The sequence below is a fragment of the Eulemur rufifrons genome, chromosome 7 (genome assembly GCF_041146395.1).
Source record: "Eulemur rufifrons isolate Redbay chromosome 7, OSU_ERuf_1, whole genome shotgun sequence".
Classification (NCBI taxonomy): domain Eukaryota; kingdom Metazoa; phylum Chordata; class Mammalia; order Primates; family Lemuridae; genus Eulemur; species Eulemur rufifrons.
Genome location: NC_090989.1, coordinates 242,007,657 through 242,020,908, shown reverse-complemented (window position 1 = coordinate 242,020,908; position 13,252 = coordinate 242,007,657). Strand labels below are relative to the sequence as shown.

The 13,252-nt window shown below is 47.0% G+C and overlaps 1 protein-coding gene across 1 annotated transcript in view; it reads right to left on the bottom strand.

Annotated features, from left to right (window-relative positions):
* Positions 1 to 11,728, bottom strand: part of MTAP (methylthioadenosine phosphorylase) — a 41,399-nt gene extending 29,671 nt beyond the window's left edge. Inside the window, exons 1-2 of the mRNA XM_069474263.1 lie at positions 11,599 to 11,728; positions 621 to 707 (exon numbers count right to left, since the gene is read on the bottom strand). Of these exons, the coding sequence (XP_069330364.1) occupies positions 621 to 707; positions 11,599 to 11,631 (120 nt within the window). The 5' untranslated portion in view covers positions 11,632 to 11,728. The remainder of the gene's footprint in view (positions 1 to 620; positions 708 to 11,598) is intronic.
* Between the last annotated feature and the right edge of the window lie 1,524 nt (positions 11,729 to 13,252).

Below are 13,252 nucleotides of genomic sequence, written 5' to 3'. Positions count from 1 at the left end.
TACACATTCAACTGTCAGCCGTGTTCTGGATTCCCCAGACAATCCTCCTTTGAGCCAGGGCTCACTCAGAAGATGCAACTTTGTAATGATACTTCATCTTATTAATCATCAAACTGTCCTCTAAATCTGCGGTCCCCAACCCCGGAGCAGCTGCCGGGTACCAGTCTGTGGCCCGTTAGGAAACCGGCCACGCATCACCACCTGAGCTGTGCACCCTCCCCACACCCCCGGGGCCGTGGAAAAATTGTCTTCCAGGAACCAGTCCCTGATGCCAAAAAGGTTGGGGACCACTGCAATTATGTGGTGTGACCTACTGGCCCCAGATTAGAAGCTGATTTGAATACGAAAGTTGCTATGTCTGAAATGAGTATCTGGCTTCTAGCAACAGAATTTGAGAATGATTTTTCAAGCCATGTTCTCAGAACGGCGAAGTCTGAGGCATCCTATGGACACCTTCCCAGCTGAGGGAGCCCAACGGTGGGACTCCTGGCTCTCTATGTCTGCAACAGATAGGCCCGGACCAAAAGAAATCAACAAACAAGCAATTTGTTTTTTGACTTAAAAATCAAGCAAGCAAGGAGAAACAGCAAAGCACACGTCTCCACTAATTAGATATTAACCTTGCCAAATGGAGTATCCACATATTTTTCAGTTCTTCCTTCTAAAATTTCTGGATCATCCAGGCCTGTTCCACCTATTATTCCAATCTATAGGAGAAAAAGATGGAGAAAAAAAGATTTATCATTTTTGATTAGAAACAAAATTATTTTAAGCAAACTCATTTACTCATACTTATATGCTCTTCTGTATTCCTGCTAAGCCCTAGTTATTTTTTTAAAAATCTGAAAATTACTAAACAACAATCAGGAAACACTTGAAGCCTGCCTGTACTCCAGAAATAACCAAAATGTAGGCCACCTTTTGGGACTATATCACATTTATTTCTGACTGTTTGAATTACAAATAAGCACAGAAGAGTACTTTAACTTGCATAAGTTAGAAAATCAAACCTAAAAGTAGGCAAATATGGTTATGGAAAGTACTTCCTAACCAATTTCATTTTCTCCACCAAATGGGGACTGTGAAATAAAGAATGTTCAAAAGCTACTGGGATATAAAATATTAGGTATATCCATTTGGTAATGACTTCTCCTCACTACCCCTTTTGATAAAGGAATGAGAGATCCTCTTTCCTATGCCACTAGAATCACACACCTGGAAGGGAATGCAGACAGAGAACACTGGAATAGCATGAGACTTACTCTCACATATGTTTATGAAATCAAACCATGATTCAGGTACGTAAGTAAATTCATGTTTACATACAGTAAATATATACAGTATATTCACATAAACTGCATATACTGTAAATTCATAGATGTACATGAGTATAAATAATTCAAAAGTGTCATAATTTTGTAAGTTCAAATATTGTATTGCATTTTTCATAGATTATCTTGAAAGTCTCTGTCCTCAGGGACTAATCTGCTTTAAAGAAACCCAGCACTACCCTCTAAGAGTTAACCTAAACTAATAACCAAGAAACACAAACAAGAACAATAACAAAGATACATAAATATTAACTAAACTGTTAACACTAAAAATTGAATCACTGAAATCATTGAGAAACTTTCTCTGGCCTGATTAACTTCCTAAAGGAGAAAGTATTTCATCAGCCACAGGCTAACCACACGACACTTAACTGGAAACTTAATGGACAGTGACATGTTTTTTTTTTTTCCTTAAACTCTCAGTGAAGGCCAGGCAGTGGCTCACACCTATAATCTTAGCACTCTGGGAGGCTGAGGTGGGGAGATGGCTTGAGCTCAGGAGTTGGAGACCAGCCTGAATAAGAGCGAGATCTCGTCTCTACTAAAAAAAAAAAATAGAAAGAATTTAGCTGGACAACTTAAAATATATAGAAAAAATGGCATGGTGGCGCATGCCTGTAGTCCCAGCTACTTGAGAGGCTGAGGCAGGAGGATCGCTTGAGCCCAGGAGTTTGAGGTTGCTGTGAGCTAGACTGACGCCACGGCACTCTAGCCCAGGCAATAGAGCGAGACTCTGTCTCAAAAAGAAAAAAAAAAGAAAAATTAGCTGGGCATCGTGGCGCATGCCTGTAGTCCGAGCTACTGGGGAGGCTGAGGCAGAAGGATTGCTTGAGCCCAGGGGTTTGAGGTTGCTGTGAGCTAGGCTGACTGATGCCACTGCACTCTATCTGGGGCAACAGAGTGAGACTGTCTCCAAAAACAAAAACAAAAACAAAAACCTCTCAATGAAAAACTTTAAATCTCCTGTCACTTGGGTAAAATTTCTACTAAATAAAAGAAAGTAGCTTCTTGAGAAAAAAATTCCAGAGTTAAGAACTAATTGAACATATAAATTAAATAATTTCCAGGTCAGGTTACACAGTTGAGTTCTATCAACGTGTGGAAAAATGGTCAACTTTCTGGCCCTCAGTTTCCTGAAAAATCAGCAAAACAAGAAAATAAAGGCAATTTAGTGAGATTTTACGGACGAACTCTCCCAGTTTCCCATGACATGGTTATATAATTTGGGACTTTAAAAGTGTCCCCACAATTTGCTTAAGAGGATAAGCCAGTTTTTCTACACTGGCGCCACCTTGTGGTACTTTATTGGAACCACAGCAGGTTACGTATTTCATGTCAAGTAACAGCATTATATACAGGCAAAAGACTAACCCGCGTTTTTCAAATCAACATACGTATTCACTTAAGTCAATACATTTAAATCATGCCAGTTCAATAGAATTTTTTAAAACTCACACTTTTATGCAATCCTAACCCTTCCTCTAGCCTGGCTTCTCCATTTTATCCTTCATTTCATGTACCTCTGAAGCACTGCAGGTCCGGGGAGGCTAATAAATGGCCCAGCCCCTGTCCTCACCCTGGGCCACAGATGTGAATTGCTGATTCTGAAATTACTCACAGCCCACTCTTCAGGGATTCAGCTACTCATCAACACTTTCACTATTATGCTATTATCACTGTGACTTGGCTGTTTCTAGATGTTCACTGGGCCACAGCATCTCGGATTCTGGGTTCAACACTGGATCTGTAGGTTCTTATACAAAAACCAAACATGACTTTGTTTGGAGCCACCCTCTCAGTTTAGGTGAGCTAGCCCAGCAACGCAGGAGTAGTTAAGAAATGCTAACCAGAGTCCTTGCGCTCATCCCCAGCAGCCCCAAGCTTCAGTCCACACCACCCTGGCTGCATGGCGGCCCTACATCAGGCAGGTGGCAGCTATGCCCTCAGCAAGGAATGTGCAGCACTGGACACGAAAGCAAGAGTGGCTACTGCTCTCCAGAAAGACCAGGAGGGGAACTCTGGCACTGGAAAAATCTGCAGGCAAGCCCATCCAGTCACTCAACTGGCTCTGGTTGTTTATGGAAACCCATCTCTTGCAAGGGACAACACAAGTGTAGCAACTCAGCACTGCCCCCCGCCCCGCAGGGAGCTGGCCCGCTAAGATGGAGGCCAGCAGTTCCAAGATGTGGCCAATGTCGCCACCTGCTGGCTAAACAGCAAAGTACAACTGGGATGAAGTACCCAAGCTCTGAGGGCCCAACTCTGTTCACACCCCCTTGAGCCTTTAAGTTCAATAGTCAACTCAGTACCTGCCTTGGTAATGAAACAACTAACCGAGTATTTATATGTCATAGGCACTGTGCTGAGTGCTTCGGTGGCCTTATCTCCTTTGATCACAACCACCCTGTAAGTAGGCCCTATAGAACTGTATCCATTTTACAAATGAGCACAAAAATTAAAACAACAACAAAAAACTTATCTAATGCTACCCTATTAGGAAAGTTTTATTGTCTCCATGTTTCGTGGTAACATGCCCACAGAGGTCAAGTTCTTGACCAAGGTCACAGAGCAAGCACAGAAACTGGGTATCTGAGTGCATCAGCTCAGAGGGGTGAAGGACTCTTCCCCGATGACCTCATCCATACTCAAGAAACAACGACAAGGCCTTGTGCCAGGCCTCCTGGCCCAGAAACATCTGCCCTCAGTACAGGCAATTCTAGACTGCCTCGGAAATGTGTTCAAGACCTGAAATGGAATTTTACCTAGCCAGGACTTCTTTAATACACAAGTTCTAAAATAGGCCCCCATCCTGGTCAATCAAGGTGACTGCCAGATTTTATAGCTAGGGGTTCCACCCACACTTTCCCACAGATGGACAACCAAACAAATCTTCTCAAAAAGCCTATGAAAGCATTTTACCCAAATGCTAGCTCACCTGCCAGAATGGTTGTTTCCCGCAAGGCGGACAGGGTGCATACTAACCCTTACCCTGTGTCTATTTCCCCTGGTACCTCGCTGCAAGTGACTTCACCAACCCTGCTTAGACTCAGAAGCCTCTCACCATCATGTCGAGACCTGGACACACTGCCTCAAGGAACCTCAAGGCACTTTGATGGCATTCTCAAAACACCATAACCCCAAACAGCTGAAACTAGCTCATTGGGCTGGCCTGGCTTTGAGGTTTGTGGGGTGGGGTGGGCTGCTTGCAAAATCCCAGAAGCCCAGTTATATGGGGAGGGAGCAGCCAAATGTCTCAGCCTGGGAGGACTGTTAAGAACCTGCAATATGGTCCACAGGAACAGCTGGGGCTCCCTCTCTCACAAGACACCCCCCTCGGTAAGCCACCCCTGTAGGTCACGGTTATGGGATCAATTGTGTTCCCCTCTAAATTCATATGCTGAAGTTCTAACTCCCAGTACCGCAGAATGAGGGTGTTTGCAGATGGGGGTTTTTAAAGACGTAATTAGGGTTGAATGAAGTCATTGGGATGGGCCCTACTGCCATATAGCTGGTTCTGTGGTTTGTCCCCACCAAAACTCATGTTGAGGCTTGGTCCCCAAACGTGGCCGCACTGGGAGATGGCACTTTCAGCAGGCATCTGGGTCAGAGGGATCCACCGGCATGAAGGGACTAATGCAGCCTTACGAGAGTGGGTTCTTGTTCTCCTTGGCTGGATTAGTGCCCGCAAGAGCGACTGTTGTAAAGCGAGGTCGCCTCTCTATTGTTTGCCCCTTTCCACAGGCTCCTGGCCCCCATTCTGTTTCTCCACCATGTTCTGACACAGCATGAGACCCTCACCAGAAGCCGCAATCCTGAATTTCCCGGCCTGCAGAACCATGAGCTAAATAAACCTCTTTTCCTCATAAATTACCCAGTCTCAGGTATTCTGTTATAGCACTAGAAAACTAAAAAACTGGTGTCCTTATAAGAGATTGGGACACACACAAATACACAGGGAAGACCATGTGAAGACCCGTGGAGAACACGGCATCTTCAAGCCAGGGAGAGAGATCTCAGAAGAAACCAACCCTGATGACACCTTGATCTTGCACTTCTAGCCTGCAGAACTATGAGGAAATGTTTCTGTTGCTTAAGCCACCCAGTCCGCAGTGCTTTGTGACGGCAGCCCTAGCAAACTAATGCAGCGACTCTATATTTTAGTCAGAGTAGCCTGGATGACCTAAGGGCTCAGAACATCCATGGTTTTTATTTCACCAACCCCCTCTTGCAAAGTCAAGGTATTAGTCTCATGGGTAGACGCCCTCTTGAAGATACACTTCACCCCCTGAAACGGCCAATTATTTTTTGAGGAGAATGTCCCTCAGAGCTTACTGTATTTGTTAGAGCTCTCCTACGCTCATGGAGCAATGGCAGGATGCATCCAAGTTCCCTCCAGTCCACTGCTGGAAACTAGAACTCCCCAGGGGACATTCAATACCAAAGCCCAGGCCCCAGACTCCAGAAAATCTGACTAACTGGACAAGGCATAGTTTGTTTTTAAAGCCCTTTAGATGGTTCTAAAGTGCACCCAGAATTGAGCACCCCATGCTAGAGCCTAAACCATAAATCTCTGAAGTGAGGACTAGCTGAGTGTGGTAAGCTGAATGAATAATGGCCCCCCAAAGAGATTCTATCTATACCCTAATCCCCAGCATCTGGGAATGGCACCTCTATGTGATTAAACCAAGGATCTTGGGATGGGGCTGTTATGCTGGATTATCGGGGTGGGCCCTCAATGTAATCACTAGTGTCCTTGTAAAGGGGAGGCAAGGAGGTCAAATGAGGAAGGTGAAGTGATGACGGAAGCAGAGGAGAGGAAAGGGGATGTGACGTGGGGACGTGAGCCAAGAAAGGCTGGTGCCTCCAGAAGACGGAAAGAGGCAAGGAAATGGATTCTCCCATAGATGCTCCAAGAGGAACTGTCCCTAGAGACACCTTCATGTTAGCCCTGTACGATTCATTTTGGACTTCTGGTCTCCAAACTGTAAGAAAGTACATTTGTGTTGTTTTAAGCCACTCAGTTTGTGGTAATTGTTACAGTAGCAATAGGAAACTAATATACAAAGTAGGAATCCCTGAAGAGCTTGTTAAAAATGCAGATGCCCGTCCTTTTCAAAGCCCCCTAGGTTAGTGGCTGTCATATTTAGTGGGCATCTGAATATCCTGAGGCTAAAACGCCGATCACTGTGCCCCAGCCCAGAGTTTCTGATTCAGTAGGACTGGGGTGAGAACTTGCATTTCTAACAAATTACTGGGTGACACAAGTCCATCTCACACTTTGAGAACCACTGTGTGGGACACTTCTGAGGCACAGACTAGAATACCATGAGTGCAATCACAGTTGAGGATCCAGGGTCCACTGCATATAAAGATTCACATTATCTGTTTCCTCACCTGCACTGATAAAAGTAAGATTTATCATTTAATCCACAGAATGGGGAGAATCAAGTGAAATAACACATTAGTATCAGTTACTGTTTCTGTATATTTTACCACTCCCACAAAAAGCAAACAAAATCAAAATAAACGTTTTCAAAGCAACAAAAAAAGCCCTTATTCCTGGTGGGCACACAAGCCCGGCTGCCCCTCTGCCGCTGCCCAGCAGGCGTCTCTCAGGGACGTAGCCCAGGGGTCCTCAACCAAGTGTCAAAAGTCTCTCCTCGGGATACCTGGAAACATGGGGTCACAATGATTGGGGGGACTGCCACAGGCATTCATGAGAAGGGGCTAAGGATGTACTCTATGTCCTGCAATGCTCAAGACAGTCCCACAAAAGGAAGAAATGTCCTGCCTAAAAAGCCATTGTATCCCTAGGCAAAAACAAACAAACAAACAAAAAGACAGCTGGTAGGTCATTTGATTTTCAGTTGGGGCCTGTGGGTTGTCCCCAGTTCCAGCTGGCCACGCAAGGATTTTCAGTCTGAAGGCCTTTGCTGTCCACACTCAAGACAGCCAAAAGGAGAGCTTTAGTGGCCCATCCTCCACAGTCTAGACACATGACTCACCCACACCCCTTAATACCACTGTGTTTCTAGCCCCCTACCCACCCACTAAGGGACCATATCCCCTTCTTATCATAGCAACCATGATTAACAAGTTAGTATTTTTAGTCTCCTGCAGTGATGGCTGGGAAGCTGCCTGGGGGAGCCAGAGTACACTGCAGGAACCCTCCAGAACGCCCTCTGTCTGAGTGCAAAGAGCTGTTGGCCTCCTTGTGGTCAAGCATACCACCTGCCCATGGCCGATGCTGGAGGACAATGTCTCCTTGAGGTCCTCCCAGACAATGGCAGGTGTTACTCCTACGGCCTCTGGCTCCCACTGCCTCTCTCCGTAGCTGCCCACTTCCCGTGTGGCATCCTCACCCCCTACCTGGACCACCTCTCACTGCAGGGAACCACAAAAAAAACTTCTCAATTACTCTTACTCAAGGTGGCTTCCCCCTCCCCCAATTCGCTATCCACTCTGCACCTGGAGCAGAGGAACCCTCAGCATCGCCCACCCTTGGCCCCTAACTGGCAGGATCTCAGAGGAAGGAATCCAGCACCTGCCCTCCTTGGCTCCAAAGAATCACCCGTGGTCCCCCTTCTCCCAGTGTGAAATGACTCACCAGTACTACCATCTTCTGGGTTGTTCAGGTTAAAAATAGGAATCACCCTGTTTTTCTGGCGCCCCCACATCTCACCTCTCTCTCTGCCCTGCCTACAAATTCTATCCCTAGTCCGGCATTTCTCGCTACTTCCATGGCTCCCAATCTACACTTCAGCAAGAGCGCTGTGACTTCTGGCCTGATCTAGCTCTTCCCCCACACAGGTTATTCTATATACAGCAGCCAAAGAAACCATTCTAAAATGTAAACCAGATGATACCTCTCTACTCATAACCCTTTAACGGCTTCTAACACATTTAAAATAAAATTCAAATTCTTTACGATGGTCTACAAGGAAGGCCCTACGAGCTGCACTCACTCCATTTTCACTGTGATTTCTATTCCTACACCAATGAGCTTGCTGAGCTTGCTGCTTCTGCGGGAACCTGGGTTCTAGCTGCCCAATTCTTCCCTCAGGTCTTCACCTGGCTCTGTATCCTCATTTCAGCTGTAACTTATTTCAGTCCATGTGGGCTGCATTAACCAAATACCGTAGACTAGATGGCTTACCAACACCAGAAATTTATTTCTCACAGTTGGAAAGCCAGCAAATCCCAGATCACGGCTGGGTCAGTGTCTGCTGGGGACCCACTTTTTGGTTCCTAGGTGCTAACTTCTCACTTGGTAGAAGTGGAAAGGCAGCTCTCTGGGGCCTCATTTACAAGGGCACTAATTCCATCTAGGAGGTCTCCACTCTCATGACCTAATCACCCTCAAAAGCACCATCTAAAACCATCACGTTGGTAATTAGCTTCCAACATACGATTTTTTGGGGGAGATCATTGCACAGCTTAAAATCCATCTAGCTAGAGGCCTTTTCTGATTCGCCTTCCCCGAGTGTTGTTTCACTCTCATGTCAATTGGTTTTCTGTCCCTACTAGTATATAAAGTTAAATAGAGGCCTTGCCATCCTCAAGAGATGCATCCCAGTGTCTGGCAGGTATTCAATTAATAGCTGGATAGGATTCTGCCCGTAAACAGCTAGTTTTGAACAACATACCAAATATTATACTGCCAATCCAAAACCCAATGGGATTTTTCACCTGAATGAGCTAACTGCACCTCTTAAATTGGAATGAATTTAAAGTGCAATCCCTGGTAATATCTGCATTTGAAAAAGGGAGGTAGTGGTGCTGACATTAACGGAGGGCCTAGAACCAGGCTGGGTGTGTTACATGTTACGGTATTTAAATCCAATGACCTCCCGAAGCAGGTGTTACTAGTGTTCCCCTTACAGCTGAGGACCCTAAGGCCAAGGGGGTTAATTTTCTAGTGAAAAATGGTGGTGCTGGGATATGAGGCTGGGTCTCCTGGCTCCACAGCTCTTCTCCCCACCCCCATGAAGTGGTGTGAGTCAGACCACACACACCCCCTGACAGTGACCTAAATGGGGCTCAGACACACAGATGTGCCTCCTACCTCCATACCTGGGGAGCGCACAGTGGATGTGGGGACGTGGTCTCCTTTATACATGCACTCCCTCAAGGATCAATGACCCATAAAGTGGTCCTTTTATTGTGAGTAAAGTCATACAATAAAACAGGGCATAGAGACCATATTTCCGATTTCAGAAATGCCTCACATCTAGTTGGTGGAAGGCCAGGCTCTAGGCCCAATTCTGTCATTACCTAGGTCCAGTTGTGTAATTCTGGACGTATGAGCTGAACCTTTTGGGTCTCAGTTTTATGTGTAGGGGTTTGTGTAGCTATATGGTCTTGAAGGAACATTTCGGTTCCACCATTTTATAATTTGGGAAGAGGACATGGTTATTCTTAACCCATTTTGCTCTGGACACCAGGAAGTCACGTTTTCTACACAGAATGTTGCCTTAAAATCTGGGGGACACGGTGCTGGCATCATGGATTCTTAACAGCAAAGCTGTCATCTGTTCTAAACTAAAAGAGAAATCAGCAGGCAGCCCCAGCACCACATGTGCCTCTTACTTTCACATCCAGCAGCGTGCCAAGACCAAAAATACACATTACTCAATATTTACGTCAGGCCTCTGGGAATCACATTGCCCATGCTGCACTTAAATGCACTGCATTAATTTTACAGGGAAACCGTGGCAGGGATAATGCTAACCACATTAAAGTGTGACTGTTGTAAATACCATACCTCTCTATTTTTAATGGCACTTTAAGTACATTCCTATAAGGGACAGGTGAAAAGCTGTGGCCTAATGATACCTAACAATAATTTAAATTGTTGGAAAAAAGAATTCAAAATTAATCTCAGTTACCCCACTTACAAGTATTATCATTTAATATGCTTCAACCATGTGCAACATAAGACAGTATAATTCTAGTCCTCCTAGCAAACTTTGCAGTAAAAATCCCCACTTTATGGACAAGCACCTCAAGGAAGTCACATACTTTGCACACGAGTTTCATGAAAACCCTCTCTGCCTTGTCCCCACGGACTGGAGCGCGTGAAGCGCTCTACAAATATTTGCTAAATGCAAGATTCTTTTCAAAATGGCAAAAGAAGTTTCATGTCTAAGTCCGACTGCAACATCCCCACCCCCATCATAAGTGGCTCATTAAAATCTGCAAGGGCCTAATATACTAACCTGGCTGATTAGACACTGACTGTAGAGATTTGCTTTCTCCCGGGCGAACTGCAGACGAACTGCAGACGAACGTATGCAATCAAGAGATATGCTTGAAGAAGATCACAGACCTTCCTATCCCATTGGCCAAAAATTTCTAAAACTCAAACAAGTTAACTGCGTTCTGAGCCCATAATAAACAGCCTAGAAAAGGTCTTAAGTTCTAGCACCAATTTTTCTCTATGTACTGTAATTCTGCAGTCTCTCAAGACACTAGGAAAGAGGTGTTTAAAAGCCCCAGGGCAGCTAGCTGCAACTCTCAGAACTCGTGCTCTCTGGACAAAGCTTCCCGCCGCACAAAGATCCCTTGTACTCGGGCCTCTGAGGACCTAGGGCACAAGGACACTGAGGTCTAACTTTCAAGGTTACCGATAAAGCAGAGTTCTAAGCCAGAGGCCTCCGAACAGGGAGCGACCCTAAGGAAGGGAAGCCTGTGCACCTTTTCCGTGTTTAAAAAATAGTCTTAGAATCCCCACAGCGTTGCGCTGGAGGGGAAAACTTCAGCACAGAGGCCTAAGTTTGGAGGAAGCCGGAAGCACAGAAAGAGCCAGTACGCAGCTGTCCCACGTGGGCCGCGGGCAGTGACCGGAGTCAGAGAGCGGAAGCTGGAGTCCCGCAAGGCACGAGGAGAAAGGTCTCAGCAGCAGCAAGCGCCCAGCCACGTGGGACAGCTGCTGGCTCCTACCAGGCGCAGTCCCCGGGAGAACAGTGGTGCTCCGGCGTGGTGGCGGCATGGGTGAAGCCCCAGCCCACCCACTGCCCCTCTCTGCAAAGGGCTTGCCTGCGCCCCCCGGAGTGCGAACGCAGCTGAGCCCAAAGGTGGAGGGGTTAGCCTGTGAGCGTATCCTCTCCCCACGGGGCAAGTGCGCCCCGAGTGCCGCGCCCCAATCCCTCCCCGCCTCGGCGGGGGCGCAGCGGCAGGGCACGCGGCTCGGAGGCGCGCTCCCCTGGGGCGAGGGCGAGAGGGCACCAGGCAGGGCGGACCGCCGAATCGGGACGGCGCATCTCACCTTCACGGCGGCGGGGGCGGCGCTCGAGGCCATGTCTGCGCGGGGGAGACTGCAGTGGGCGAGCGCGCGGGGCCACGGGGACCGCGTTGACCACAGAGCTGCAGCAGGGACAGCTACACGGCGTGGGAGTGAGCCGTGCCGAGTCCCGGGGGGGGCCCTGACTCCTCCTCTTCCTCCCCGGGACAGCTGGATTGGCTGCTTTCGTGGGATCGCCCCCGCCTCCCCCCTCCTCAAATCCAGGTTCCCGCGTTCCGCCCCTTTTGGAGACCTTTCCGGTTCTCTGGGGTTTTTTTTTTTTTTTTTCATCCCCAGTTATAACTAACGGGTTCATGATGATAATAATAATAATAATAATAGAGACCACGTATTCAGCGCTGTATCCTTCCAGACTCTGTGCTTCGCAGTTTAATTAGCTCACTTAACTTTCACAAAAGCCCTGTAAGGGAGAGCAGCATTCCCTGCTCGGCCCAGTGCTAACCGTGCTCAGCTGCAAAATCAGGCGCGGCTCCAGAAGTCATCGCGGAAGGGAGAAGCCCACAAAGAGGAAACGCTCCTTTGCCGAGAGTGCTTTAGGCCGATAGCACAGGCCGGGTCCGGGCGGGGGCGTGGCTGGCTTTTCCTACCGCGGCTAACCACCCAGGGGATTGCGCCTTTTCCTTGATTCGTAAGACACAGAGCTGGCCTGGCTTGGGGGACCCAAACCTCAGGAATGACAAAAGGGAAATCAACAGAGTAACGTGCTATTGGGTAATCTTTCAGATTTACAAACTGCGGTTTACTCATCTTCAATTTGAGGGGAGGTTTTTAAGGGGTGGAGATCCTGCCTGACTCCCAGCCTGGCTCGACCAGGCAAAGGCCATCTTTACCTCTTCCTACCTGGAGCAGTATCCAATACCCCTAGATTCAGAATCCAGACTTAGGACTCCATCACTCGTCACTGGTAGGAGACACAAACACTCCCCCCCCCCCCGCCCCCAATCACTTTACGGGGGTAATCGCTCATTCTCAAAGCTGTCATCCTTTCCCTTCCGGGATAATGCAGTTTAACCTTCCCTGATGGATTAAGCTCTCTGAAACAAAGCGGTGGGCGGCAATGGGTGTTCTGTAGAAATGCTGCCATTTAGTCTGGGGATGGGAAAGAAGGCTGAGGAAGGAGATATTTCCTCTTTCCCTACAGCAGCAAAACTCAGAAATAAAATGCAAGTACAATTTCATTACAAATATAACTCTTATGTTAGCCTGGACGTAATCTGTTTACTGAAACAGTATAGACTTTTGCTCTCTCATTATTTTTTGCTTTAGGTCCAAATGTTCTCACAATGTAATCTTTTCTTTCTTCTGTCACTAGCATCTAAGTTATAAAATGAAATGGCAAAACAGGAATAAAAGCAGATCAAGGTGCTGGGAGTCCTTCATGGGTGAAGAGAATTTAGTTTTCTAGGGGACTCTCTCCTGATTGCTCTACTGGGGAGCAGGAAGCCCACCAGAAGTGGACCCTTGAATGGCGCACGGATGCCCTGGGTTTTATGGTTGCTACGTAAGTAAGGGATCTTAGCCAACATACGCGCATTGAAGTTATCAGCAAGTCCAGTTTCTACTCAGCATTACCTCTCTGCCAAAAATTAGAAACTGTAAGCAAATTAGATCCTGTGAG